The sequence below is a fragment of the Raphanus sativus genome, chromosome 7 (genome assembly GCF_000801105.2).
Source record: "Raphanus sativus cultivar WK10039 chromosome 7, ASM80110v3, whole genome shotgun sequence".
Taxonomy (NCBI): Eukaryota; Viridiplantae; Streptophyta; class Magnoliopsida; order Brassicales; family Brassicaceae; genus Raphanus; species Raphanus sativus.
The window spans coordinates 6,787,818-6,814,018 of record NC_079517.1 but is presented as its reverse complement, the minus strand read 5'-3'; the positions used below and the strand labels follow the sequence as shown (position 1 = coordinate 6,814,018).

At 32.1% G+C, this 26,201-nt stretch overlaps 5 protein-coding genes and 1 long non-coding RNA gene across 6 annotated transcripts in view; 3 read left to right on the top strand and 3 right to left on the bottom strand.

The window, feature by feature from the left end:
* Positions 1-6,876: 6,876 nt before the first annotated feature.
* LOC108835066 (uncharacterized) lies at positions 6,877-8,651 on the top strand. The gene is made up of 2 exons (XM_018608370.2): positions 6,877-7,929; positions 8,383-8,651. The coding sequence occupies exons 1-2, from the start codon at positions 7,208-7,210 to the stop codon at positions 8,450-8,452; spliced, it is 792 nt and encodes a 263-aa protein (XP_018463872.1). The 5' UTR covers positions 6,877-7,207; the 3' UTR covers positions 8,453-8,651.
* Positions 8,565-10,462, bottom strand: LOC108835065 (protein WHAT'S THIS FACTOR 1 homolog, chloroplastic). Its single transcript, XM_018608369.2, has one exon. It carries the CDS (start codon positions 10,006-10,008, stop codon positions 8,668-8,670), a length of 1,341 nt encoding a protein of 446 aa, XP_018463871.1. The 5' UTR covers positions 10,009-10,462; the 3' UTR covers positions 8,565-8,667.
* A 1,912-nt stretch (positions 10,463-12,374) lies between these two features.
* LOC108817141 (ethylene-responsive transcription factor ERF016) lies at positions 12,375-13,494 on the top strand. The gene has a single exon (XM_018589752.2). It carries the CDS (start codon positions 12,515-12,517, stop codon positions 13,202-13,204), a length of 690 nt encoding a protein of 229 aa, XP_018445254.1. The 5' UTR covers positions 12,375-12,514; the 3' UTR covers positions 13,205-13,494.
* A 1,799-nt stretch (positions 13,495-15,293) lies between these two features.
* Positions 15,294-17,730, bottom strand: LOC130497449 (uncharacterized). The gene is made up of 2 exons (XR_008936435.1): positions 15,589-17,730; positions 15,294-15,483 (listed from the first exon to the last, which is right to left on the bottom strand). It is a non-coding gene; the product is annotated as an uncharacterized LOC130497449 (long non-coding RNA).
* Positions 17,731-19,566: 1,836 nt separating this feature from the next.
* LOC108814639 (protein OXIDATIVE STRESS 3 LIKE 1) lies at positions 19,567-20,352 on the top strand (the record flags this gene model as incomplete). The annotated part of the gene is given in 2 exon segments (XM_018587254.2): positions 19,567-19,970; positions 20,065-20,352. Coding segments are annotated over 2 exon segments (503 nt in total), but the record flags the coding sequence as incomplete, so codon positions are not given.
* A 925-nt stretch (positions 20,353-21,277) lies between these two features.
* LOC108814534 (copper-transporting ATPase PAA2, chloroplastic) overlaps positions 21,278-26,201 on the bottom strand; it is a 7,504-nt gene continuing 2,580 nt past the window's right edge. Inside the window, exons 7-17 of the mRNA XM_056990990.1 lie at positions 24,991-25,101; positions 24,834-24,902; positions 24,283-24,392; positions 24,013-24,118; positions 23,724-23,790; positions 23,232-23,311; positions 22,596-23,050; positions 22,219-22,393; positions 21,961-22,092; positions 21,651-21,801; positions 21,278-21,507 (exon numbers count right to left, since the gene is read on the bottom strand). Coding sequence (XP_056846970.1) covers positions 21,419-21,507; positions 21,651-21,801; positions 21,961-22,092; positions 22,219-22,393; positions 22,596-23,050; positions 23,232-23,311; positions 23,724-23,790; positions 24,013-24,118; positions 24,283-24,392; positions 24,834-24,902; positions 24,991-25,101 — 1,545 coding nt within the window. The 3' untranslated portion in view covers positions 21,278-21,418. The remainder of the gene's footprint in view (positions 21,508-21,650; positions 21,802-21,960; positions 22,093-22,218; positions 22,394-22,595; positions 23,051-23,231; positions 23,312-23,723; positions 23,791-24,012; positions 24,119-24,282; positions 24,393-24,833; positions 24,903-24,990; positions 25,102-26,201) is intronic.

Below are 26,201 nucleotides of genomic sequence, written 5' to 3'. Positions count from 1 at the left end.
ATTTTTTTCTGTAATTGACTCGATATTTTTTATATAGTATATGATTAATTTCTACATGATCGTCAATATCTAATAAAATGTATCACAATATAATATTACCACATGTGGAAAAATAAGTTTTACCTCTTCCCTAAAACTCAAACTTCATGCGCAGCAAGATACTGTAGTCGAATGAGAAGAAGGTAATGTAGTTGCACGCATTGTCGTATGAAGGATTTTAAAAGTGAAAAACAAGTTTTAAAAATAAATTTATTTACAATTATAACAGAAACAATTTTTAAAAAATTAGATATTATTTTTATCAAATATATAAATCTAAAACTGTAAAAGAATAAGTTTATCACGATAAATGCTATAACTATATTATATAAAACTAAAAAAAAAAAAAATTCAGAAAGTGAGTTAGTCAAACATCAGTAGAAAAGATTTTTAAAATAAGTCTAAGCTATTAGATTAGAAATTATTTTAAATTTTGGAGCTTTAAATAAATTTATAATAATCGGGGTCTGAGGCACAATTTTGGTTGCACTTAGTAAATATCCACGTGCTATATAGTTCATGCACGTTGAACTCCTAATATTCTTACACCTTATATGTTTTTTAAAGGTATAAAATAGTAGAAGTGAAATATTATAATGATGTTTAGATCCATCTGTTATTCTTCAGAAAGCCATAAATTTCTATAAGTCAAATTTTTGTTCAATAGCTAAGTTATCGCCTCGGTATATATATATATATATATATATGTCAGATTACAAATTTACAACTCAAAAATTCGTTTTTTGAATTAAAGCTACAGTTCTGCGATCTAATTATTTAGTTACCGCAAGATCAAATCGTCTATATTCGCCGGGACAAAACTCAATTAATTAAATGAATAGGAGACTGAGAGGTAGAGGTTTATATCCAATACCTACATCCGAAGCAGTTATTATTGACTATCTTAAGTTTACGTGTTTACCAACTACGACACTTTTTTTCTCTTTGGTCTACCGTTGATTATTTCTTTGTCCCAATATTACCAATACCATTGACTCTTTCTTTCTCTTATACATACCTAATCTGCATACAAGGAGAATGATCTAAAATTTTGATCTAACCATTTGCTATTAAATGTATTCAGATTTTGAGTAGCCGAATCAAATTCGAGTATGTTATTATATAGGGTGTTAAGAATTTTCCGATTTTATTACTTCGAATAAGGTGCAAATGTATAATGATCAGTTTGAAAAACTTACATCAAAATTATAAATAACAATTTAAAACAAACTTAAAAATCGGAGAATTAATTCCGATTTGTATATATAAATAAATAAAGTGGATTATGATTGCAAATATGAATAGTAAACATTATTGTAATATAGAAATTACTTTCCATACTTGTTGTTGCCTGGAAAAATTAATACTGCCAAAGCGGAAAAAAGGAGAAAAGAATTTGGTTAAAAAAATGTTGACCAACAAAAAAAAAAGAATTTGGTTAAAACTTTGCCACACCTCTCTCAATCAGTCTATGTTTTAACAATATAAACTAGATTTTGACCCGCCTTTTAAAGAGCAGGCATATTTACTTTTTATATTTATTCTAAAATTTTAGTTTTTATATTTATTTTTTAATTATATTTGTGTTTTTATTTTTGTAATATTTTTTTAATAATTAATAAAAGACTTTAATAATTATATTAAAATAATTAGACCACACTTATATTAATAAGTCATGTTCCTGTTTTAAAACTATTGATATGTATATCAACTAGGTGTTTTCCTGCACCATGTGCAGTAAAAGAATTTTAAAATATTTTTTAATAGATAAATTTAAATTATATTTAATTTTTTATTAATATTATAAATTTTCTTTTTCTTATCAATATTTTAATATAAATTTGATTTAACTGAACATTAAAATTAAGACAAAACAATTTTGTTTATTTTGAATTATATTTAAGAATATGCATGTATATATCTAATCTATTAAAACAGGAGTACAAATATAAATTACCCCTTAGTTTTCACAATTATTTACAATGGTATGCCACTGAAGTTATTAATTAATTTTCCTTTTATGATTCTTTGTCTTTTATATTTAATTAGTGCATTTCCAAAATCGAATTCTAACTAAAAATATATGGTAAGAATAATTAATAAACCTAGCTTTAAATAGTTAATGAACAATATTGTTTTTAGATTTATGTACTTACATTTTTATCATTTATAATAACTAACAAATAAATGTCAGATAAAAAATCATTTATATAATATATAAATTTATAATCTTACATAGATTTTCATATAAATAATACTTCTATGTAAGTCCAGTATGATAAATGTTGAAAATATAAAATATACAGCACCATTTATTTTAAATAACATATACAACAATGTTATTATACATTATCATAAAAGTTTGACCCATAAGAAAATACATTTTTGCGGATATACGGGTCATATTCTAAATAGTATGAATGATATCAATGATGGTTTACAAGACAAAATAAAAATTATTCAATATAAACTATAAATTATTGTGTTTTGAAATGTCATATTAAACAATTATTTAATCTGTTAAATTTTAAATCACTTATGCAAAATAAATAATTATTACAAATTTAGATCACGTTATTAGCTATTTAGCAATTTAATTTTTCAAAAAACTATACTTTTTGAAAATCTTGCTACCAAAGTTTAAATCCATATATTCAGTATCTTTATAATCTTTAGTATAACAATAGTATTTAAAAAGTTAACCAAGAAACAATAAAAAATTAAATATCATACTCATAAATCAATTAAGTTGACATGTACAATCGGCCAAAACAGTTACGATCTTTCCTAACATGATAATATTTTTACAGTACATATACCTTCTCTATTTTGAAACTATGGATATAACTATACAAATTGGATATTCTATGGAATAAATTTCCTACAATATTTTTATTTTCTTACAGATGTTACAACAAATATATCAATTTTTAATACCATACTAAGTCATATTTATCTATTTTTATTAATTTTAGTTCAGATAATTTATACATAAATCTAATTATACAAATTTTGGAATTGTTTATATGATGTCCAATAAATATCGCTCATAGGATTTACAGTAGACGCAGAAAAGAATTAATCAATGTAATTAAACACACTGTTATTTCTCAAAATATTATATTAGTATACACATTGCAAATCATGTGTAACATTTAGTACAAAAAAAATAAAGAAATGAAAATTGACACCCGCTCGGTCGAGCGGGTCAGAATCTAGTTTAAAATTATAATCTTAGGTAGATTTTTTATATATTTTATTTTAATTAATTATATTAAATAAATATGTAAAATTGCATAACTGTCAAAAATTAAAGCCAAACAATATTTATAAAATCTGTAGATATATATAAGAAAATAATGATTTTACGATTTAATTTGATCTTATGATTTAATTTTTTTAATTTCTAAAAATATGTATAAATGTTTGAAATATTTTTAGTTTAAACGATATTTCGAAATTTGAAATGCCATAATTGAATATAATTATTTTAATGATGATTTATGAGTTATTACCATATTTTTAAAAAGTCCAAAAATATAAATCGATAATAAATATAATATATGAGTTATTACTATATTTTTAAAAATTATCAAAAATATAAATTAACATTAAATATAATTGTCCATGTCATATTAATATATAAGACATGTCATCAATTTTAGTAGTCAAGTCACAATTATTAATCTAGGTGTTTTTCTACACCATGTGTAGTGATGAATTTTTAAAAGTTAAATTTTATATTTTAAAATGTAATTTATTAATATTATACATTTTATTATTTTGGCCAATAATTAATATAAATATCATTAGTTAGACACAAAATTAAGAGAAAACATTTTTTATTTTAAATTATATTTAAGAATATATATTTACATATATAAAGTTAAAATCTTAGATAAAAAATTATTTATTTCATTTGGTTAAATGTATTAAATGAACTTGTACAAAATTACTAAAAATCATATAAAATTGTATAGTTATCAAAAATTAAAACTAAATAATATTTATATAATTTGTAGATATCTAAAAGAAACTAATGATATTACGATTTTTTTTTAAATTCAGAAAATTTTAGATAATAAAAATTTTATAATTATAAAAGTAAGATTATATAATATTTCGAAATTCAAAATGTTATATTTGAATATATTTATTTTAGTGATGATTTATGAGTTATTACCATATTCTACAAAGTTTACCAAAAATATAAATCAATATTAAATGTAATATATGAGTTATTGCCATATTCTAAAAAGATTTCCAAAAATATATATTAGCATTAAATGTAATTGTCCATGTCATATTTAACCATATGACATGTCATCAATCTTAATAGCCACGTCACAATTTTTTTTGTGAAAACGATTGTAGAAAAGACATGTGGCAAATCACTTCTCAAATATAGACTAGGAGATATTGTAGAAGATGATCCACACTTATTTCTTTAAGCCGCAATTCTTTTATTTGACTTCATCGGTGGCCCGTTGCCCATATGTACTTTTCAACCATATGTATTAATTTTGAAATGTAAAGATGAATTAATTCACTACACGGTTTTGAAATTCATCTCTATTATTAAAAGAGAAGTACATTTAGAAAATGTCCCTGAGTTTTCAATGTTAATTACACTTTCATGCTACTGAACCTATTAATTAACATTCCTAAAAAAAATCTTATCTTTTCAGATTATTAAATGCATGTTTTTTTCACTCTGATTTTTCTTTAAAAATCGGAAACAACATCTTCACAAAGAAGGAAGTTGTTTATTTTATTTTTAGTGACTTAATCAATGATAGAGATAAATCACCTATACTAATAGATGATTATTAATTTTTTTCTTTAGCCAAAATAAATTTAATATCTAAACAAAATATCTTTGCTGACAATAAGTTCTAACCTATAATCACTCTCAGATATTTAATATACCTATAAAACACCGAAACTTATCCTATAATTACGCTAACTTCTAAAATTTGGTGAATAATAAATTATCTTTATATTTTTTCCATATCTAAGTAATAAATAAATTGTTGTTTAAAATGTTATATTAACATTAATATAATACATATAATTTACAAATACATATATATATATATATATATATATATATATATTATCAGTAGTACAAAGAAAAAATTTAGTGAAAAACAAATATTTATACGGCCACAGGTCAAGCTATAGACATAAACAACAACAGCGCAAAATTATATTTTATTCATTTATATTTTTTTAAAGAATGTTAAGATTTTGGAATTGAAAAAAATTATTGACCAATCTCTATATTATTTTAACTAGAAAATTTAAAATTTATATCAAAATGTTTTGTTAAACATTTAGTCTTAATTTTTATTATAACTATAAATATTAATTTCTAATCTAAATTTATATCTAAATATTATAAATATATCATTTAGTATAATAAAAAAACTAAAAACATAAAATAATACCCGCCCGGTCGGGCGGGTCAAGGTCTAGTTACACTGTTATAATTCACTCAGGGTTAGACCATAAACTTAATAAAGAGTAAACCTAGTTTAGAGTGAGACAGACTCTCTAATCAAGAAAGAGAAACCAATTTTTAATCTTGAATCCTTGATCAATAAGAGACTTGCATTTTCTCGCTCGATATTTACCACTTGAATAGTTAGTGTATGAAACTTTTTTTTTTTTTTTGTAACGAGTTAGTGTATGAAACTAAAATTGGAAATTTATATAAGTATTGAGTTTATTGACAATGAAAGGGGAGAGAGAAGAGGGATAGCTGAATTTGAAAGAAGCCTCGAATTTGGACTGTCTGCGTATGCATCCCCACTGTTGCATGCAAACACATTTTCACCATACCTCTCTCCTTCTATCATAGTCTGGTGATGTCATAATCTATTAATCTAAATCTGTAAAGTGCTACTTTTTGTGAAATACATAACTAGCTATTACTACAATTCGAATTCTACGTGCAATAATAGAATGGGAAAGATAATTGGCTACCTTTTTTTACCATCCTCGAGCTAGTTTGAAAGCAAATTGAACTATTCGAGCAATAAAAAAAACTTACCTGATTCTCTTGTCAGTGAATAGAATATATCAAAAGAGAACGGTAGAACATTTGCATCCTATGAGTAGATTTGAAAAAAAAGGAAAAAAGCAGCAGTTTTTAAGTGACGCATTTGTTGATCTTCATGTAGATGAGGCCCCACTGTACTTCAGACAAAAGCTTTTAACAGAGAGGACTAGTGTCATATGGATTCTCTTCCGTTATTCCCCAAAATACCCTCCCCCTTTCTGATCTCTATCTTATTTGATTTTCCCATTTTTTAGTCAATCTCCTGTTCTCAATCTTCCAAATTGTTAATTAACCTCATTTTCTTTGTCTATTTAAAATCAGCCGAAAACAAACTCTTTGTCTTGTTGGAAGTCGTCTGATAATGCTTATTAAAAGAATATAGTTACCAACATACAAGTTATCCTAAAGATGGTATTTTCAACAATTTTAGAATGTTTATAAATTAAAACATATTGCTTCACACAACAAAAGGATTTATTTTCCATTCAGATTTGTTGAGTTGGTGGACACTTCGGTCAATTACTTGAGAGTTGCTTCACACAACAAAAAGAAACCCCCAGTTTTCATTATCAGTTATTCAGTTTTGTCGAGTTAGTGGGCACTTTGGTCAATTACTGCCAAGTGCCAACCATCCAAAGATAGCCATTTACGGCAAAGTTTAATGAATTTTTTTTTTGCCAAAATAAGAAAGGAAAACCCACACACATGCAGAAACTAAAAAAAGATAAAAATGTTCATTTCTTTCTGAACAGAAAATAAACAAAGATAAAAGAGTTGTCTACAATATTGGGCTAGAGCAGAGTATTTATATCACCACCCACGAGCCTTTGCTTTTCCTTCAACACCACCTCTCCTCTTATCTGTTTTCTTTCCGGAGTCATTTGTCTGATCTCATCATCAACAACCACAACTACTCAAACAATCCTTTCAGAAAGAAAGAAAAAAAAAAACAATCCAAAAGAAGAAGCATGTCCTAATAATATCAGTATCTTCTCAGTGTGAAAAAAAAAATCATAATTATTTTTGATGGTCAGATCACACAAGCGAGAATCTGCTACTTAGATCCAATCTCTCGTGAAGCCACAACTTGGTTCTTCCACCACCATGACTACAACCACAGATAGCAACAACGGCGGCAAAACGCAAACGCAGACGCACAAGAAACAAGTGAGAAGACGACTCCACACAAGCCGTCCTTACCAAGAACGTCTCCTTAATATGGCCGAAGCTCGCCGCGAAATCGTCACCGCCTTAAAACAACATCGCGCTTCCATGAGACAAGCCGCCAAGATTCCACCGCCTCCTCCTCCACCGCAGAATCTTCTTTCTCCACCGCCTCCTCCTCCACCTCCGGATCCATTTTCTTGGTTGAATCCACAACTCAGTTTCCTCCTCCCTAACCAACCTTTAGGGTTAAACCTCAATTACCATGACTTCAACGACTTCATCCAAACCTCCTCGCCGTCGTCATCATCATCCTCGTCGTCGTCAAACTCATCTTCATCATCCTCAGCGATGTTTCCGACGACGAATCTTCATATCTACTCCTCCTCCCCTTCACCTCCACTTCCCAAGAAGCAGGTGATGGAACCGGAGAACAACGTGGGGACGTCAGCTTGGTGGTCAGAGCTCATGATGAAGACGGCGGAGACGGAGATGACAAAGTCGGAGGAGGAACAAGCCGTGGTGGTCGAGGATGACGTCTTCCCGAAGTTCAGTGACGTCATGGAGTTTCCTTCGTGGTTGAATCCAACAGATGAAGAACTGTTTCATCCGTATGATCTCTCTACTCATTACTCCTCCCCTCACAATCCTCCTTTGTCCTGGTAAAATTATTTTCTTTTTTATTTATTATTCAATATATTTAGCTGAAAACATTTTTATCGGTGCTGTGATTTGAGTTGCGGCAGAACACAAAAACAAGAATTTTTTTTTTAACTAATATTTTTCTGATTATTAAATGGGACTAATTAATTAGAAAAATATGAAGAAGAGAGAAGTGAAACTTGTGGAATGACAAGGATCCACATCTGTTTATTGCATGATCTCAAGCTGTCCCTTTTGTTTTCTTTTTGGTCCAATGATTATATGTTAGTGTCCGAAAATTATATATTGTTGTGTTATATCATTGCATGCAATTATTAAATAGCTTGCTTGTTAGGGGAGTAACTCATTTTCTTCAGTGCTCTTCATATTTTTAATTTCAGAATTTTGTGGTAACCGGTTGGTTATCTGTCTATCTAACCTAACAATTCGAACGTATGATATTTATTTTACAGTATGGAGTTTAAAGAAATTGAAGGCATGGATGGAGACGATTGGCTTGCCTGGCTGAGCCACAAAGATTGATTACTGTTTTTTTTTTCAGACATGTTGAATCAACTCTTTGGTTATTTTCTTATTTATTTGTTTTCTTTCTATTTTTTCTCCTTTTTTTTTTTTCTGTTTGGAGACACAAGAATTTAAGAATAACAACATGCCTGCGGAGAGATGTTCGGTTTGGCAAAAGTCACAAATGAATGAAACTAAAACTTTTCTTGCTCAAAAATGATTTCTAGACTTTGCTAATTCTCCCCATATGCATCATTCACTTCATCAATGTCCATCTCATCATCATCATCACCATCACCATCCGATATCATATCATCATCGTCATCTCCTGAACTACTACTATAGAGCAACTCTGTCTCTTCCATTTCCAATGTATCACTATAAGTTTGAATAACTCTCTTTCTTCCTCTGTAACCAGTAAACCTCAGCAACTTCTCTTTCCAAAGTATCAAAGGGCACTTCTCAATCAGCTCCGGCCCTTCGTAACCTTCTGTCAAGAACACACTGAACCTCTTCCCTCTCTCAGAGACGTAGAAGATACCACAATGCTTCAAGAATATCCTCATCAGCTTCTGCGGCATCACAAACTCTCTCCTGAAATGGGTCAGATGATCCGTCACCAGTCTCTTCTCGAGCGTAAAACTAAGCAGCTCGTGCATAACCGCGATCGCCCGTTTATCGAATTCCTTCGAACCAGCTTCGAGTCCAATTGCATCAGCATAAGGAGACAAGTAAGTTCGTTTCTGGAAATGCTCAATCTTCCCTCTGTACCGGTACATTTTCTTGTACGAAGGAGGAAACTTCATAGGGAAAGGCAGTGAAAGCAGACCCGGCTTGTGATCACTCTCCTCTGTTAAACCTATAGTCTTTTTCTCCAGCTCTGTGATAGCCCAAGCTGGATTCCATGAAACAAGCTCAAGATACTCCTCACCATCCTCAACCTTGACAACTTTAAAAAGATCAGGAAACTTGTGCACCCAGCTGACCCTGAAATCAAGAGGCAACCCAAAATCTCTCCTGAAATGAGCAATCTTATCCAACCGAAGCTTCTTATCAACAGACATCATCAAACACCTAGTCACATGTTCCGCCGCCTTGTCCCCATTCTCCTCGACCAACCCATCATGCTCGTCCAACAAGTCCTCCCCTTCCTTCGTCATTCCACACCACAACACTCCCCTCTCATCCTTGTACAGTTCAAACAACTTCGGAGACTTTCTGATGAAATCGCTCATCTTATGCGGTTTAGGCAAGTTGATCTGACGCCTGTACTGCTCCAACAGCCTGACCTTCATGATCATCTCCGGCTCACTCCTCAGCAGCTCCATCAAGAACATCAATTTGTTAGCTATCTTCCATTTCTCCGTCGCTACTTCGAGCTCTCGGACACGCTTCTCCCTGCTCCTATCTTGAACACGCTTGCTGCTCGTCATTAGCCTCACCCACACCCGCCCGAAAGGGGACTCTCTAGATAAAACGCTTCTCTCAGGCATTATCGCGAACACCTTGTGGGCATTCCCGTGGAAACGCTTACTTCGTACACTTCCCATAAAAATCTCAGCTTTGAAACGCATGAACAAGCGTTGAAGAAGTTTGTATTGCAACGAAAGCTCAGTTTTTTTTCCTTCTCGGCCGACTTAAATACGATAAATGGATGGTGAGTGGGAGGAAGGAGGAGAAATCCATGCGACGGAGGTCCGACGGCGACGAGAAAAAAGAAAAGGTGTGTCGTCTTCTTGTTGTTTTGTAAATGGGCTTTATTAAGCCCATTTAGTTTTCTTGCGGGTTTTTTCTTTTGTGTCTACAAATTTTCAGATCACTAACCTTAATCTTATTTTGGACACGTGGGCAATAAACTGTTTGTCTTAATGTTATTTTTTTTTAGACTCGTGGTTTTGAACTGTTTTGTCTTTTAATTTGAGCAATGTCATGTCCGAGGAAGATATTTTGTAAAAACCAACAAAACGGCCATCATTATGTATCCGTCCGTTGGTGTTGCTCTCGTCAATGTCACTCACAGTTGGTTGACACGAGCAACGGTGAAAACGAATTTTCTTTGTATTTTTTCGCTTCGATAATTACTTTATCTTGGTCTTTTCTAGCTTATGATCAAAAACGATATTCTATAAAAGACAATCTTTTTTTTTTAGAATGTAGTTTGTAGTTAAGTTTGTTTTGATAACTATTAGACTCTAATTTAAATCCGATGGCGGCACTTTTATCTCAATTAATTTTGTTTTGTCTGTATATTTTAACATCTGCGCTAACACTTTGAAAAGAATAGCAAAAAATAATAAAAAAGAAAGAATTTAATACTCCCCATTTTCTGAAAATAAATCCATTAATTTACGTACAGTATACAGTATATTGAAAGTTTTTCCCCACGAGAATAGCTGATTCGAAAAATTTAATTAATGTCCCAAGTATATTTAATAGATGAACAGAAACTAGCTAATAATGAAAGCAATTAGCATTAAAACAAATGATTATTATTGTAAATAAAGGAAATCACGAACCTAGTTTGGTTCCTTCTCTCAAATGAACAAACATAGCCAACTAGCATTAAGTGAAGTATTTATATTTTTCATATATAGATAGCGTAGAAAAGGGGGAAGAACTCAAATTCCTTCACAAGTGTAGCTTTCAGGAAACGCGACAAAATGATATGATAGGGTGTTGACCAAACACATGTCTATCTATTAAATATAGTGAATTAAAATACTTAATATATGGCAAAAAATGACTCTAAATCTAGCAACCTATCCATTTAAAAATTTCATGCCTTTCATTTTTTTTTTGCTTTGCGGTACGCAAGGGAAATATTTAAAAGAGGGTTACCGATTATATTAACACGGTAACACCATTTGATGACCATTACAATTGAAGTGGTTTATGATCTCTACTATTATAAATTATTCATCTTTGTAAAATCCTACTAACATAGCAGTATGTCCGTTTTAAATATCGCCAATGCTCGTAAAATTAGTTTAAAAGCAGTTGACAATTAGTAAATAAGTACATGTGTAGTGTAAATTATATTTGGGTGCGTTAACCACACTTGTCGATGCAAATTTTAAACCAACCAAATATAATTTGTATCGACAAGTAAATTAAGTAGAAACTAACCAGAAAACAGTTCAAAAATAAAGCGAACAAAGAAAGTAAATTAAGTAGAAATTAACTATAAGTTTTCTTGATAATGATGAGTTCGAATAATACAGCGGCAAAAGAGCTAATCAAGGTATTGAATGAGCTGAGTTTTATAAGAGTTATTGGTTTTTTTATTTCTCATAAATTTGTTTCTTCATTAACTAGGAAAGTTCATTTCCATTTACCGGTTTTTAATTTTAATTCTTATTTGTTGTCAACGTTTTAGATTTTTTTTTCTTCAATATTTTTTTGGCTTTACAATATTTATGAAAAAAATATATTTATGAAAAGACTGAAAAACGTAAACCATATAAGCAAAAAGAAAAGTAAAAATCAAAGAATTTAAATTCATTTTAAAAACTACATCCGTTAGTCTACTTTAATATGCTCCTATATCCTGCCAAAATTGTATACAGGACTAAAGCCCTAATTTTTTTAGGTTAGTGAAAGAAAAAAAAGTAAGCACATGGTTGTATAAACGAGGATTTACGGCACGTGTGGCAAACAAAAATGTAATAACCAAACACTTTATAAATTAATACGTGTTAAAAACTACATATATTAATATATAGTCTAATCTTACATGCTCCAATCTCCTGCCAAAATTATACTGTATAGAATTAAAGCCTAATTTTGTTGGTTAGTGAAAACTAATAATCTAGAAGAAAAAAGTAAGAACGAGGAGTTACGGAACGTGGGGCAAATGAAAAACATGACCGCTTCTTCATCCGTGTTTCCACGAAATCATCTCCGTCAACGCGCATACAACACGAGAGCTCTGCTGTAATTCTCACACTCTACTTATCAAACACACATATAAATAAACTAACAAGCCGCCACTCTCACTATATTGTCAACTCCAAAAAGTACCTGAACCAAACTGTAATAACTAAAACTGTTACCTGTGCATTTGGTTTTGTATAGAGAGATATGGAAGCATCACTGCCCAAGTACACAGGTGTAAGGAAGAGGAAGTGGGGCAAATGGGTGGCTGAGATTCGTCTCCCCAACAGCCGCGAGAGGATCTGGCTCGGCTCCTTCGACTCCGCTGAGAAGGCGGCGCGTGCTTTCGACGCGGCTCTTTACTGCCTCCGCGGCCCCGGTGCACGTTTTAACTTCCCGGATAATCCTCCGGAGATACCTGGGGGACGTTCTCTGACGCCGCAGCAGATTCAGGTGGTAGCTAACCGTTTCGGCTGCGAGGAACCGTTACCACCACCACCGCAGCAACAACAACAAGAAGAACAACTACCGTCGACACATGGCGATAGGATGGAGGAGGAAGAAGGGGAAATTTCAGCACGTGGGGAAACTAGTGGTGGTAGTGGTGGGCCTACGTTAGGACAAGTTGGGGGAGATAGTAACAACCACGAGGGTAATTGCAATAGCAATAGTAACGATACGACGCCGTATTGGCCGTTTATGTGGGAAGAAAATCTTATGGTTCCTACAACTTCGGAAGAGTTTCCTACTTATTTCATGGACGATGATTATACGAATTTGTATTTCCCGTCGGCACAAGAACCACAACACGAGCTCTCATCTGATTTTTACTACGATGGAGCATATGTTGCTGAAGATGATTACTCTCATTACAGCATTAACCTTTGGAATTTCTGAGATCCATATTTTTATCAGTGATCTTGGAACAAAAATTCCATTATTACTCAAGGTGAATCACTAAGCTACTAGTCATTTTTAAATCAATCTATTTCACATTTTTTTTTTTTTGGTTTGTGTCTATGTGCTTTGTATTACATTGCACATTACTTCCATTATAGTTTTTTCAGGATTGGTTTGATTTATTTGAAACAAGCCAATCTTGACCCCTATTCTTTGGTCCGTATTCTTTTTTCTATAAGTGCTTCATGTCTTGTTGGGATTTGTGTGTGTTACAGTATATTTCGTTATAGATCTGTATGTAATATTTTCATAACAAAAAAATATATTATATAATGCACTAATAGCAGTTCAACTGGTTTCAAAACTAATAATTTAAGTTCCATTATAACTAAGACTGTTCAATATTGCAAAACAACTGAAATAGATAATATGGTTTAGTTTGGTATATACCATATAAATCGAATGTATATGATTTTACAGAAACCGTATGATTTGGATATGGTTTGGTTTATAACCGATTAAATCCAACAAAACCGATCAAAATTAGAAACATGTAAGTATGTATCTATTTTATAACGACACATGAAAATCTATTTGTTATATAAGTTATTTTTTTGTTAATGACCATTACCACATTTTTATATTAATAAAGAAACTTTAATTTGTAAAATACTTAAACTATATTTAAATAACAATACATCACAACCTAGACTTCTTATTTTCTTAATATTGTTTTTAATATTTTTTGCTTTATTTTAGCATTGACTAAATGGAAGTGAAAGTTATAAATTTTATGGAAAATAGTTAGTAGAATTTTTCACAGCTTTTTCTTATCTATAAATGACAAAGTTTTGTATTCAATCAAAAATGATTTTGAAGAATACTAAATATGGAGGAAGGGAAAAAATTCTTTTATTCTTTTGTTTTGTTTCTTATTTTTATTTTCTAAATTTGAGCTTTGAATTTAATTCTATATATTTGATTATTTATTTGATGGTAGAAGCATTTTTACTTTTTTGTCCATTTATTTGAACATGTAATATATTTTTAATAAATGACTGCATTGACAACATGATTCTAAAATTCATATAATATGATTTCAAATTAAATAATTATACTTTTGGTATAAAACCGAATAAATAAAAGACCGACAATATATAAACTAAACGAAGCACATATGGATTTAGAATGATAGTTATATTTTACTAATCAAAATACTGAAATACCGAAAAATTTAAAACCGAACCGATATTCGGATTAAACACCTCTAATTAGAATAGAGCACAGATAATTTACGCTTTGTCGAGCCTTCGCAACTATGATCGACTTGATTTAAAAAGATCATAAACCAGATATCAATACCCGTGCTAGGATCGAATGTTTCCATGTCTTTGTTGTTCACGTTATTGTTACTGAGCAGTTGATATTATTATGGCAAATGGCATTGAAAGGACGAAAATAGCAACCATAGAGTTATATAAATTTTTGTCACTGAAATAACTTTTAAAAGTTTGATCCCCAAAGCCAATGCTCTGAGGGAAACAAAGAGAAATAAATTTAAAATGTGATTTTTTACGTTTTTTTACCAACAAAAATCCTTAGATAGGCCATAGGAGACTACGAGCCTCTAGTACAGAGAGATCGGTTACACTGCGGTGAGTTGGGACAAAACATATTTGAATGAAAAATAGCTTACAAAATCATATATAGTTTGTTTTTTTTTTTTTTTACATTGCTAGTGAAATGTCTTTTAGACAATTTGAATCATGCATTATAAAATATTTATTAGCCGAACCCCAACAGACAGCTTGAAAAATCCAAAAACCGAAAACCCGAATTAATATCCGAAAAAACTGATACGAAAAAACAAAATTAATATGCATTATAAATATTCGATCCGAACTTTAGGGTCATGAATTTTTGATTTTTGTAATAAAAGGTCCAAAATTCATGTTTGCTATATATGGACCTTAAATTTGGTTTAGAAAAACAAGCTTACACAAGGCCCAGATTTACTTTGAGTCGGGCCTGCTCCCATACCCTTTAGTTCTATACAATCTATTGTCAAGTTTTGACGACCAGAAAATCAAAAACAACATTTTACTACAAAATCCAACATACAATGCCCACGTCGGCGTCGCAATTTTAAGATATGCATATACTCTTACGTTTCTTCTGTAAGATCTCATTTACTCTCTCATAGTGGTTACAAAAGAAAAAGATAAAGGTAGTACCCGTCGTGAAAATGGTCCACAAGCTAATTAGCTAAAGCATCCCTGTGATATATGGATAATTTCTTTACTTCATGTATAGTTTCTGTAGCTAATGATGAAACCCACGTGATCAAAAAGAATACGACAGATCAGTACTAACGAGCTTACTCTAGTTGAGGTCTTCTTAACCGTCTGTAATTCCTCCCTTTCGTCTGGCCAGAACTTTACATTCAAAGATATCAACAAACTCTTCTCGAGACATTGAAAAATGCATGTTTAGGCGGCAAAAGTCTTTTCAGTTAGTACCATGTGATTATCAGAGTGCCTAACTAATTATGGGTGAGCGTAAGTTATCTGGTAAAAATTCTTTCTAGAACCTAATATCGAGTAAATCATACGACCAGAGTCGCCCAAGACCTGAGTAGTTTGAATCAATTAGGCAGCTACAGAAGATCGAGCTCGATTCAAGCGGATAGGCCATAGGTATCAATTTTCAATAATTGATACGAAAACAGCTATAGTATAGGTTACTAGTATTACCCAAGGTGCTACGCACGGATAGTTCCATTCTTCCAAATTTATGACTTCTTAAGAAATTTAACCCTTACGTTAAAATTACAACCACACTGGACAATGGAAAACACACATTGAATTCTTCTTCTTGCAATTCAAATGCAGATTTATAAAGGAACTGTCTAACCCTCTATCAAATGAAAAAAATAAGGCTAGTCAGCTACTTAACATAAAAATTATATCTGATATGACATAAAACCGAAGTATGTAAAATGTTATGCTTAATATGCCAGTATTGTTGTGGTGGTTTCATGTCTATGGCATGTACATGTCATGAATGCTCGTTCTTTTCAATCTTTTATAGGTTAAAATAGGGTATAAATTTTGTCAAACATCTTGAGCATCCAATATAATATCAAGAATGTTCGGATATATAAAAAAAAAATTGATCTCAAAGCCACAAGTAACTTCATAAAGATAAACCACAAAACATTTATGTAAATATTTAATAATCTTGCTTGTGAATTGAAGAAAATAATCGCAATTTTAACATGTTAGAAGGCTTTTATCTAACAACAAATGGTAGAAATTGATTTATGCCAAGTGACGGGGAACACTAATTTTTCTCCTTTCACAAATACACTCCCCCGAAATATATATTTCTTAATTAGACATGGCCAGGATAACATTGGTAGCGAAAATGTGTTAAGACTTGAGAAATAAGGAACGAAGTATGAGGCAGAACCAGAGTTAAAATAAATTTGATGTCTAATAGAAGAGCTTCCTTCTCAAGCTGTTGTTGAAGATGAAGTTGGTTGTGTAAAGATATAAGCAACCAAATTATCAAACTTGCCTCAACTACTTTAGGTATTTAATTGTAAATAGCTACGGAGTGGATCATGGATAGCATAAATGACGTGGAGCAGATTGGATGAAGGGATTAAGCAACGCCACATGATCGGATGGATCACTCGATGAGGGGGGAGGCAACAACATCGAGTGGGGTTAACTGGTTCGGACACGTAGAAATGTAATTGAAAAGAGAAAAGTGCAATGAGAGTGGGTCTATAGAAGAGGGCTAAAGGAGGACCCATGACAATGATCCTGATTCCTGATGAGATGAGATCCTATGTTGATACGCGGTTTTGATTGAATTTTAATGCTCTACGCAACCTACTAGTCTTCTTTCTTTTGTTTTGCCAAATTATCTGTATTTATACATGTCAAACATGTATATTGTGTTACTGTTTAGACGTTTAATTATATGCACCACGAAGGTAATAATTAACTATATTATGATACTGGCTAGTTGTTTTGTAAAATTTCACTTTTAAAGAGTGTCGTATAATTACGGTGCCTCAAAACCGAAAATAATAATCAATCAGTGCCAGAAGAGGCATCAGAGGAAAAGCTAGGAGGAGGAAGCAAATTAAAACAAAAAATAATAACGTTAAACAGACATTACCGAGTAATTAACCTCATACGTTCGGATCTAATTTTGTTGAGCTTTCTCGTGCAGTGTGAGATTTGTACTACTTTTAGTAATTATTTTGTATAATTCAAAAATGTTCTTGACAATCTTTTTTCCTTTTTAGCTATTGCGATAAGTATAGTACTTATGAGAAATGGCGTTCTACCTATAAAGTACTAATGACAAAATCTTGAAAATTTAGACATGTAATAATGAAGGAATCTAGAAGAAGATAAACATAAAAATCTTCTAAAAGTGGTAACTTTGAAAGCATCCTATTCGGCAGTTCCTTTTTTTCCAAGAAAAATATCAACAATTCTTTAAAAATAAATTAATATTAATAAAAATGAATAAAATCAAGCGGAAGAGGAAAGACTGTCGGCTTAAATAGAATTTTCTTTTGTGGTTCTTCGTTCATATGTGGATAAGCCTCACCGTTTTTCAGACAAGAAAAGATGACCCATCTCGTCATCGACACGTCACATTCATCCCAGTGCCTATCCAGCGGGAACGGTCAAGAAATAGCCACGTGTTCAAGGTTCATGGCTCTATCTTCAACGAATTAAAAAATACTAATGGAATATCGTTTAGATAACAATGTTGATTTCACGAGGCTAATTTTTCAAATAGTCCTCCAACTAATTGGAATGTCTGCAAATAGTTTATTTTTTTTTCGGAGAAACAAATGATCTATTTTTGCTCATATACCAATCACTATTTGATTATTTTTAGAAAAAACTGCCTAAGCTCATTTCTTTAAATCTGCTTGGAACACATAAATATTTCTTTATTGGATACAAAAGATCATCTAATTAATGTGAATTCCATATTTTAACCTTATAATCAATTGAATTATTCGGTTCTGCTGAATTTACATTTTTTTAATTTTCAACACAATTAATATAATCATTCAACAGTTAAATAATATATTTATTTAATACAATCATCATCTAATCTATTATACAAAATCTAAGAAAAACAAGATGAAATACATTTTTACAATACTTAAACTGACAAACAATAAAATAAAATTTAATAAATAAGTGAAAAAACAAATATCATGGATCCTAATAATTAAATTTAAGCAAAAGACATCAACAAACACAAAACAAACAAAAATAAACAAAGTAGATTGGATCTAAAATAACCCACAAAGATTTCACATTAGCACGAAACTACATATCTAAAACTAAATACTTATATAAAATGCCTTCGTTAAACAATCAATAAATCAAATGACCAAATTCTATTTTTTGACAAATTTAAATCAATATATCCACCATATACTTTAGAAAGAACATAATCCACACGAATGTTAAATGTTTCAAAATAAAATTTATGAAAAAATAGATTACATCTAATTTTGACGGAAAAAACTAACATAAAAATTAACTGAGTTGATAAACACTATTCATCACATAAATGATTGATTATAAAAAAAATTACAATGGTTTATAAAGGAAAAGAGAAAAAAAAACATCAAAACCAATCAGTAACTCAATAAAAAAACAGAAATAAATTATCGATTAAAAGAAAAACCAAATCTCTTCAGTTAAAATCTGTGTCAAAATGAGATTTAATCGCCAAACCAAACATATGTTATACTATAAAAAATTATGCAGTTAACATTATCAAAATGTACTGATTATTGAAAAAATATTTTGAAAAGAAATAATGCAAGAGAAAAAAGATTAAACACTGACTAAGGCTTTAAATATTATTATTGTTAATGTTTTATAACAAAATAAATTAAAGATGCATTCTGAAATCTGAATTATTAAAAACAAAACATGAGATATACATAAATTCTGAGTAAAAATTCACAGATAAACAAGAAATTTTATTCGTAAAATAAATAAATAATTTTAGAACTTAAACTAGTTTACACGAAGAACTTATTATGATTGAATAACCAGAAATTCCTATTCCTAGAGAAAGAAAAATATTAGGGTTGGAAATATGAGAAAAAGAAAAGTAGGAGAACCAAATTGGAAATAAAGAAAAAAATGTGAGAAGTGCATGCAGAGTGCGTGGATGAGGATAAGGTTAAGCCAACAGTTTCTTCTGTCCCCTCTCTGTCCTTCCCCTCAAATACTTAACTTATCCTCTTCTTTCCTTCCTCACTTTTTCTTTTCAATTTTAAAATCTTTTCAAACAATTAATGACAACGTGATAAAATAATAATTATTGCTTTTTGTTTTTATTATTTAAAGTTTATAAGAAAACCACCAGAGCACCTAGTATAAAAACATCTCATCTTCTCTTCTCTTTCATTTCCCATCTGTATGTATTGTGAGTTTTGAGAGTAATATCACAAAAGTTGCAAAGTTTTCTGCTTAAGTCATTGCGCGATGGATAGAGTTGAATCTTATATGTTTAATTTCAACGGTGATCAGTCTTCTTCTGAGTCTTTCTCTTCTTCTTCGGCGTCTTCTTCCATTGGGAGGAACAGTGACGACAATGAAGAAGAGTTTCACGGCGACGGAGAAGAGAACAACGAAGCTGAGTCCTCCTACAAAGGTCCTCTTGATCTGATGGAATCTCTCGAAGAAGTCTTGCCCGTTAGGTAAATTCACAAAAACTTTCTAAATTTGGAAACTCCTGTCTGAATCTGGTACAAATTTGGAAACTTTCTGATTTGGTGTGAATGTGTTGTGTAGGAAAGGGATATCGAACTATTACAGCGGAAAGTCGAAGTCTTTCACGAACTTAGCGGCGGCTGCGTCGGCGTTGACTTCCTCCTCGTCGATGAAAGACCTGGCGAAGCCGGAGAATCCATACAGCCGTCGGAGGAGGAACCTCCTCTGCCATCAGATCTGGGAGAACAGCAAAACGACTCCACGTGGCGGGATCTCGAAGAAACACGTCATGAGCTCGAGCAGGAGCGCTTTGACGCTGGCCATGGCGGTTGCTGCTGGTGTGATGGCGAGAGAAGGCTCTTCTTCTTCTTCCTCCTGAGGAGATTCGTCTTCTTCGCCGGGATCGTCGAGCCCGACGACATCGGGATCTCCTCCGAGGCAGAGACATGGTAGTATGATGCTTCCTCCGCTGTATCCTAGTAGAAGTCGAGAGTCTTTTGGGGACTTGAAGTCGACTAAGTCGTCGTCGTCTTCGACGGGTTTTTGTGCGTGGAGATCGTACTCGGTGGCGGATATTCCGAGGTGTTTTCCGGCGACGGCTAGTGGTGTTGGGTCCAGCGACTCGTAGGGATGTTAACAGTTGTTTTATTAATCAAATCTTATGTTTTAAAGTTTAACCCTTTTTAGTTTTTTTCTTTTTGGAGTAACGTCCGGAGAATGTATATACGAGTTTCAATCAAATCTTTGAAATGGATCCACACATCTTTTTCAATTTTTTTTTTTGTTTTAGAAAAATAGAGGTAATCAATTCTATACCGCTCAAATCTTGGCGCACTCAAATCTGATATCTACGGGTGGGAATCTGAAATTCTCAATTGTTCTTATCCAATCCAAGTTTAAAATGCTAAACCATATGAAATAATATTTATATTTATCTTTAAAGTGGCCAGTAGGAATTGATAAATAAAATATGAAAGTGATAAGGATACGTTTGGTGAGAGGAAAGGATACCAAAGTGATAAGGTTATGTTTGGTGAGAATGAGAGGATGGGGGTGGTTTGAGTCTGACACACCAACCTTCTCTGAGTACATTTTCCACGCAGACGCATTTTTGTCCGCACTTATTTGGCCAAATTTGGAAGCAAGTGGTTCAACGTGATTTTTGCTGGTTAGAAGGGAGATATTGAGGATGAAAGTCGTGATGGAATTTGTGTAACATATATGTCACAGAAGAAACTATACAAAGGTCAAAAATTTTATTAGTTCAATTATTTGGTCATTGGTCGGCTGCTCGTAAGTCAAACCTTTCGTAAAATCTTATCAAATACTATTAACATCAAGATTCTATGTATATTAATTACAAGATTCATACTCTCTATTATACAAAACCATTTATTGTTTCTTCTCGGTCTCCAAAACAGATGGAACCAGCTTTCTAGCTGTTTCCACTTGTTTCAGATTTATGGAGCTGGAGAAGTAATGAATTTGAGACGACAAATATCGAGCTCAGTGCCATTAGTCCACCTGAAGGCAAAATTAATAGTATAACTTAACCATAGTAACAAAAAAACTTTAACCATAGTATATATAATTGGACTGAAATCCACAGAGAGGAAACTCTTGTTTGTTTTCTTGGGTAATTTATAACTGAAATGAAGCACACTTACCGGATAAGGAAGGTGTCATGGCGAAATCATACTGAGGAAGCAAGACACCTGCAGCTATAGGGATCGAGATGACATTATATGCAATTGCCCATGCCAGATTCTGATAAACTTTCGACATTGTCGCTTGTGCAAGACTCAGTGCATCCACAACCTATATAAGAAACAAAAGAAAAAAACAACTTAAAAGTGATGAAGCTTATATTAGCACTGAGCCTTGAACAAATAACTTATCTGGTTTTGGTTCTGGTCTCGTGGATGAATATGCAAGTTAACTCGTAAAGAATTTGATTATATAGCAAGGAATATTTACATGTGAGAGTTTGTTGCGGACAAGTATGACCGATGCTGCATTCGATGCAGCGTTTTCTTGTGCCTCGATCTTTAGAGCTATTCCGACATCAGCTTGAGCCAACGAAGGGGCATCGTTTATGCCATCACCCACCTTCGGAACACACACACACAAAATATTCCGTGAGAGCCTAATCCATTCCATTTTCTTTAACTTTACGATCTTACATGGGAAACAAGTTGAAAATGATGATTCTTGCAATTCAATTGAAGATCTTACCATAGCGACGCGATGTCCAGAGGATTGAAGATTAGATATAAACTCAAACTTCTTATCCGGAGACAAAGAATAGTTGGTTGATTCACTCTCAATCCCCACATTCTTTGCCACTGTTGCCACTGCTCCTTCCCTATCCCCTGATAAGAGGACTGTTTTGATGCCTTTCTCCTGAAGCCTTTAATAAGAAGACCAACATAAGACTTTAGACACCCTCGATAACTGCTGTTTCAGTTAGGCCAAAAAATAGCACTAAAACTGAAAAGAGAATCACTAGGAGTAGTACTTAGTTTCATGAAAGCATGCACTCTCTCAAAAGTTTAAGCCATTTGTTTAGTTTTATTAAAATAGGGACGGTAAAAAAGGAAGGTGAAAACTACCTGGCTACAGTAAACTCAGCATCTTTGCGCAAGCAATCAGATATTGCAATAGCACCAATAATCCCTTCTCCTTCGCGTCCAACGTAGACAACGGTCTTTGAATACCTGGACGTCAATGATGAGCTGGATAGTTTATGATCCAAATAGCTTTCCAGCTTAACTACGTCCGAGGAGTCGTTCTTTTTGTGGAAACGATTGGAAACCCATTCGAGTGCACCCACAGCAACCAAACGTCCATCTATTTCTGCCAGAGTTCCAAAGCCTGGTTCTGTCAATTGGCCTCTTGTTTCTGGAGTTTCCAGATTCAGCGCTAATGCCTCGTTTACAATAGCCTTCGCTATTGGGTGTGTTGCTGTCTTCTCCACCGCAGCAGCTAGTTTAAGAACTTCTTTTTCTTCGTAAATTAAAGACCCAACACCAGAGACGATGGGTCTTCCTTCAGTAAGAGTCCCTGTCTAGAAAACATAATGCAAATGATGATCCATGGTGAAAACCATAACTCAACCTAGAGGGGAAATGGGAGCTGTTTATATACATGTCATATTTTCTAGCAGTTCCATTTTTACATAACCAAGAGATAGGAGAGATAGAGAGATTGGTGAAATATCATAGGAGGCTCCAAAAAATTAGCAATACCTTGTCTAAAGCAATACAATCAATGGAGGCCAGGCGTTCTAAGACATCTCCTCCTCTGATAAGATATCCTCGCTTTGCTCCTGGACATAGGAGATTTCACCCTGTTAGCTTCTGACTGTTTCAACAATCTTGAATCTATTGTTACCATTACAAAATTTCTAGTGATATAATGTTCAACTACCCCTAAAATATGAATGAAAACCACAATGGCTGCAGTCTGAAGTGGATACGGCTCCAACTAGAAAGTTGGTTCTTTATCTAGGCCAATTTTAGTAATTTTTATAATATCTGAAGACACCATAAACAACAAAAATTTTAAAACCAATAAGTGATCTTTTATTAATTAAGGTAGTAAAAGAAAAGAGCAGAGAACAATTGGTAGCTTCAGTATCATCTCGGATCTCCCAATAACTTAAAATCTTTGTGGGTTACTCTTATCGACTAGGTTGTCGGACTTTTAAGTGCAAGCAAAACAAATGCTCGATAACGTACCAAGAGATGTGCCAATTAATATGGCGGTTGGTGTTGCAAGGCCCAGTGCACAGGGGCAGGAAACTACCTGGTAAACCAGAAAAAGGAGTTGATCATCTGTACAATATGATGTTTTTATTCAAAGTTTCTCACTATTCCTCTTTTATCCTATATTCCCTTCGCTAATTCACATTATCTCCACACAATCAACATATTACTTCCCTCATTAAGTCCGACTATTCCCAATATAACAACTCATATTTTGATATTTCACATGAAAAATACACTTGACTTTTCATGGCTCACTCACCAAGACATCCACGGCCAGTTTTATGCTTAGTGCCAAAGGATCTCCATCAGGTCCAGCAATATCATTAAGCAAAACATCTGGGAAGATGTGTGAACCAACGTAATACCTGAAGCATGAAAATAATTGAGTCTTTCACTTGGTGATCCTGAACAGAAAATTGACACATGATGCTTCGTTTACACTACAACTAAATAAACACATTCCTGCCAAAACAAATATAAGTATCATATTGGAATTTCAGATGTTATTTCTTTGAAAAGAAAATCATACCAGAAGGCAAACGTCACTGCAGATAAAGACATTATAGTATAGACAAATGGTCCGGCTATTGCATCTGCCAGCCTCTGTACAGGAGCTGCATTACCTTGAGCGTCCTCAACCTAAAATTTAAGTGTTTCATAAGGTATTCATATTTTAAATTCTCACAAAGCATCCTCGTAATCCAAACAATCCTATAAATAGAGCTCATCCATATGTTGTAGATTAACCTAATTCCAGACAAGAGAGGATGTCGATGAAGTAAAGACTTACTACAGAGGAACCCGGGGGTTTGACTTAATTCTGTACATACTTTTTTTTGTCTGAAATCAGGTTTCTATATGCAGGTTGCGACTGATATTTCTATTTTTAGCTGTCCTTCCTCCTTTTGTTTTGGAGGAGGAAAGTCGGCTACAAACTATAGAGATTAATGGCTACATTTTTCCTTTTCACGTGATGTTTTGAACAGCTCCAACGTTTTACACTCTAACTGATGAAATTAACCCTCACACAATGTATAACTTTTATGAGATTCCGTTGGCTCAAAATTCAGAGACACTAACCATTTTGACGATTTTAGATATTGTTGAGTTGGAGCCAGTAGAAGAAGCTTCAATCCGTAGAGGGCCATCCTGAAATAGGTAAAGAAAATTTCTGGTTTTTATTGCAGCTAAGCAGCAATAATTCCCCCTCAACTTTGTTAAGGTAACCTGTACATACCCAGTTTATTGTTCCCGCTGAAACTGAGCAACCTTCTTCTTTATACACGGGAAGTGACTCTCCTGTCAGCATAGATTCATCCACAACACTTCTTCCAGCTAGCACATTCCCCTATGCCCAAAAATTCAATTCAACTTGATGAGAACGACAACAGGAACTTTCAGAGCTAAACACTCACAAGGAATAATAACCATGCTGCTTTGAGAAAACAAGAATTATTATAACCCATATCCATTATGACGGTGCAGACGAGAATGTGAAATTTAACTGAATTATAACGAGCTGGTATATCTCAAACCTTTTTTTTTCCGAACACTGATATATCCAAATATCTATCTTATTAAAGTAGAAGTACTTTAAGCTTCTGTTTGGTAATAGGGATATGAATCTTAAAACTTTTTTTTTTGTTTGGTAACAAAGATAGTAGAGAATTTGTCTTTTCCTTATTTAAATGATAGATTTAAGTATTTAATGTATTTTCCTAATTTAAATAATATATTTGTTTAATAGAATGAATCTTAACCAAAATAAAATTCTTATAGATTTTTTGTTAATATTTAATATTTTTTCAAATATTTATTAATAAAAAATAATAAAATAAATCGCACATCAAAATCAATTTATATATCATATAAATAAAATATAAAAATTTTATTTATAAATTGTTAGTATAACACTTTTATAATATAAGTCCAATTAGTTATAAATATTCGATTTTATATTGATACACTGTGATATAATAGACGATTAAAATCACATAATATAATTATTTAAAATAATAAATAAAATTTTGTTTAAAAATGTTATGCTAACAATTTTGTTTTAAAATGTTATGCTAAACAATTTTTGTTTTAAATGTTTATATATTATATATATATATATTATCATTAGAACAAATAAAAATTGGAAGTGAAAGCAAATATTTATACGGCCACGGGTCAAACTATAGAAATAAACAACAATGGCGTAAGATTTTTTTTAACAAATTTATTTAATTTCAAATATGTTTATATATTTTATGTATTTATAAATTATTTTATTTGTTATTAAGAATGCTAAGATTTGGAATTGGAAAAAAATATGACTCATTTCTATATTATTTTAGTTAGGAATTTAAAATTTATATCAAAATATTTTTTAAACTTTTAATTTTTATTATAACTACAAATGTTAATTTTCAATCTGAATTTATGTTTAAATATTATAAATAT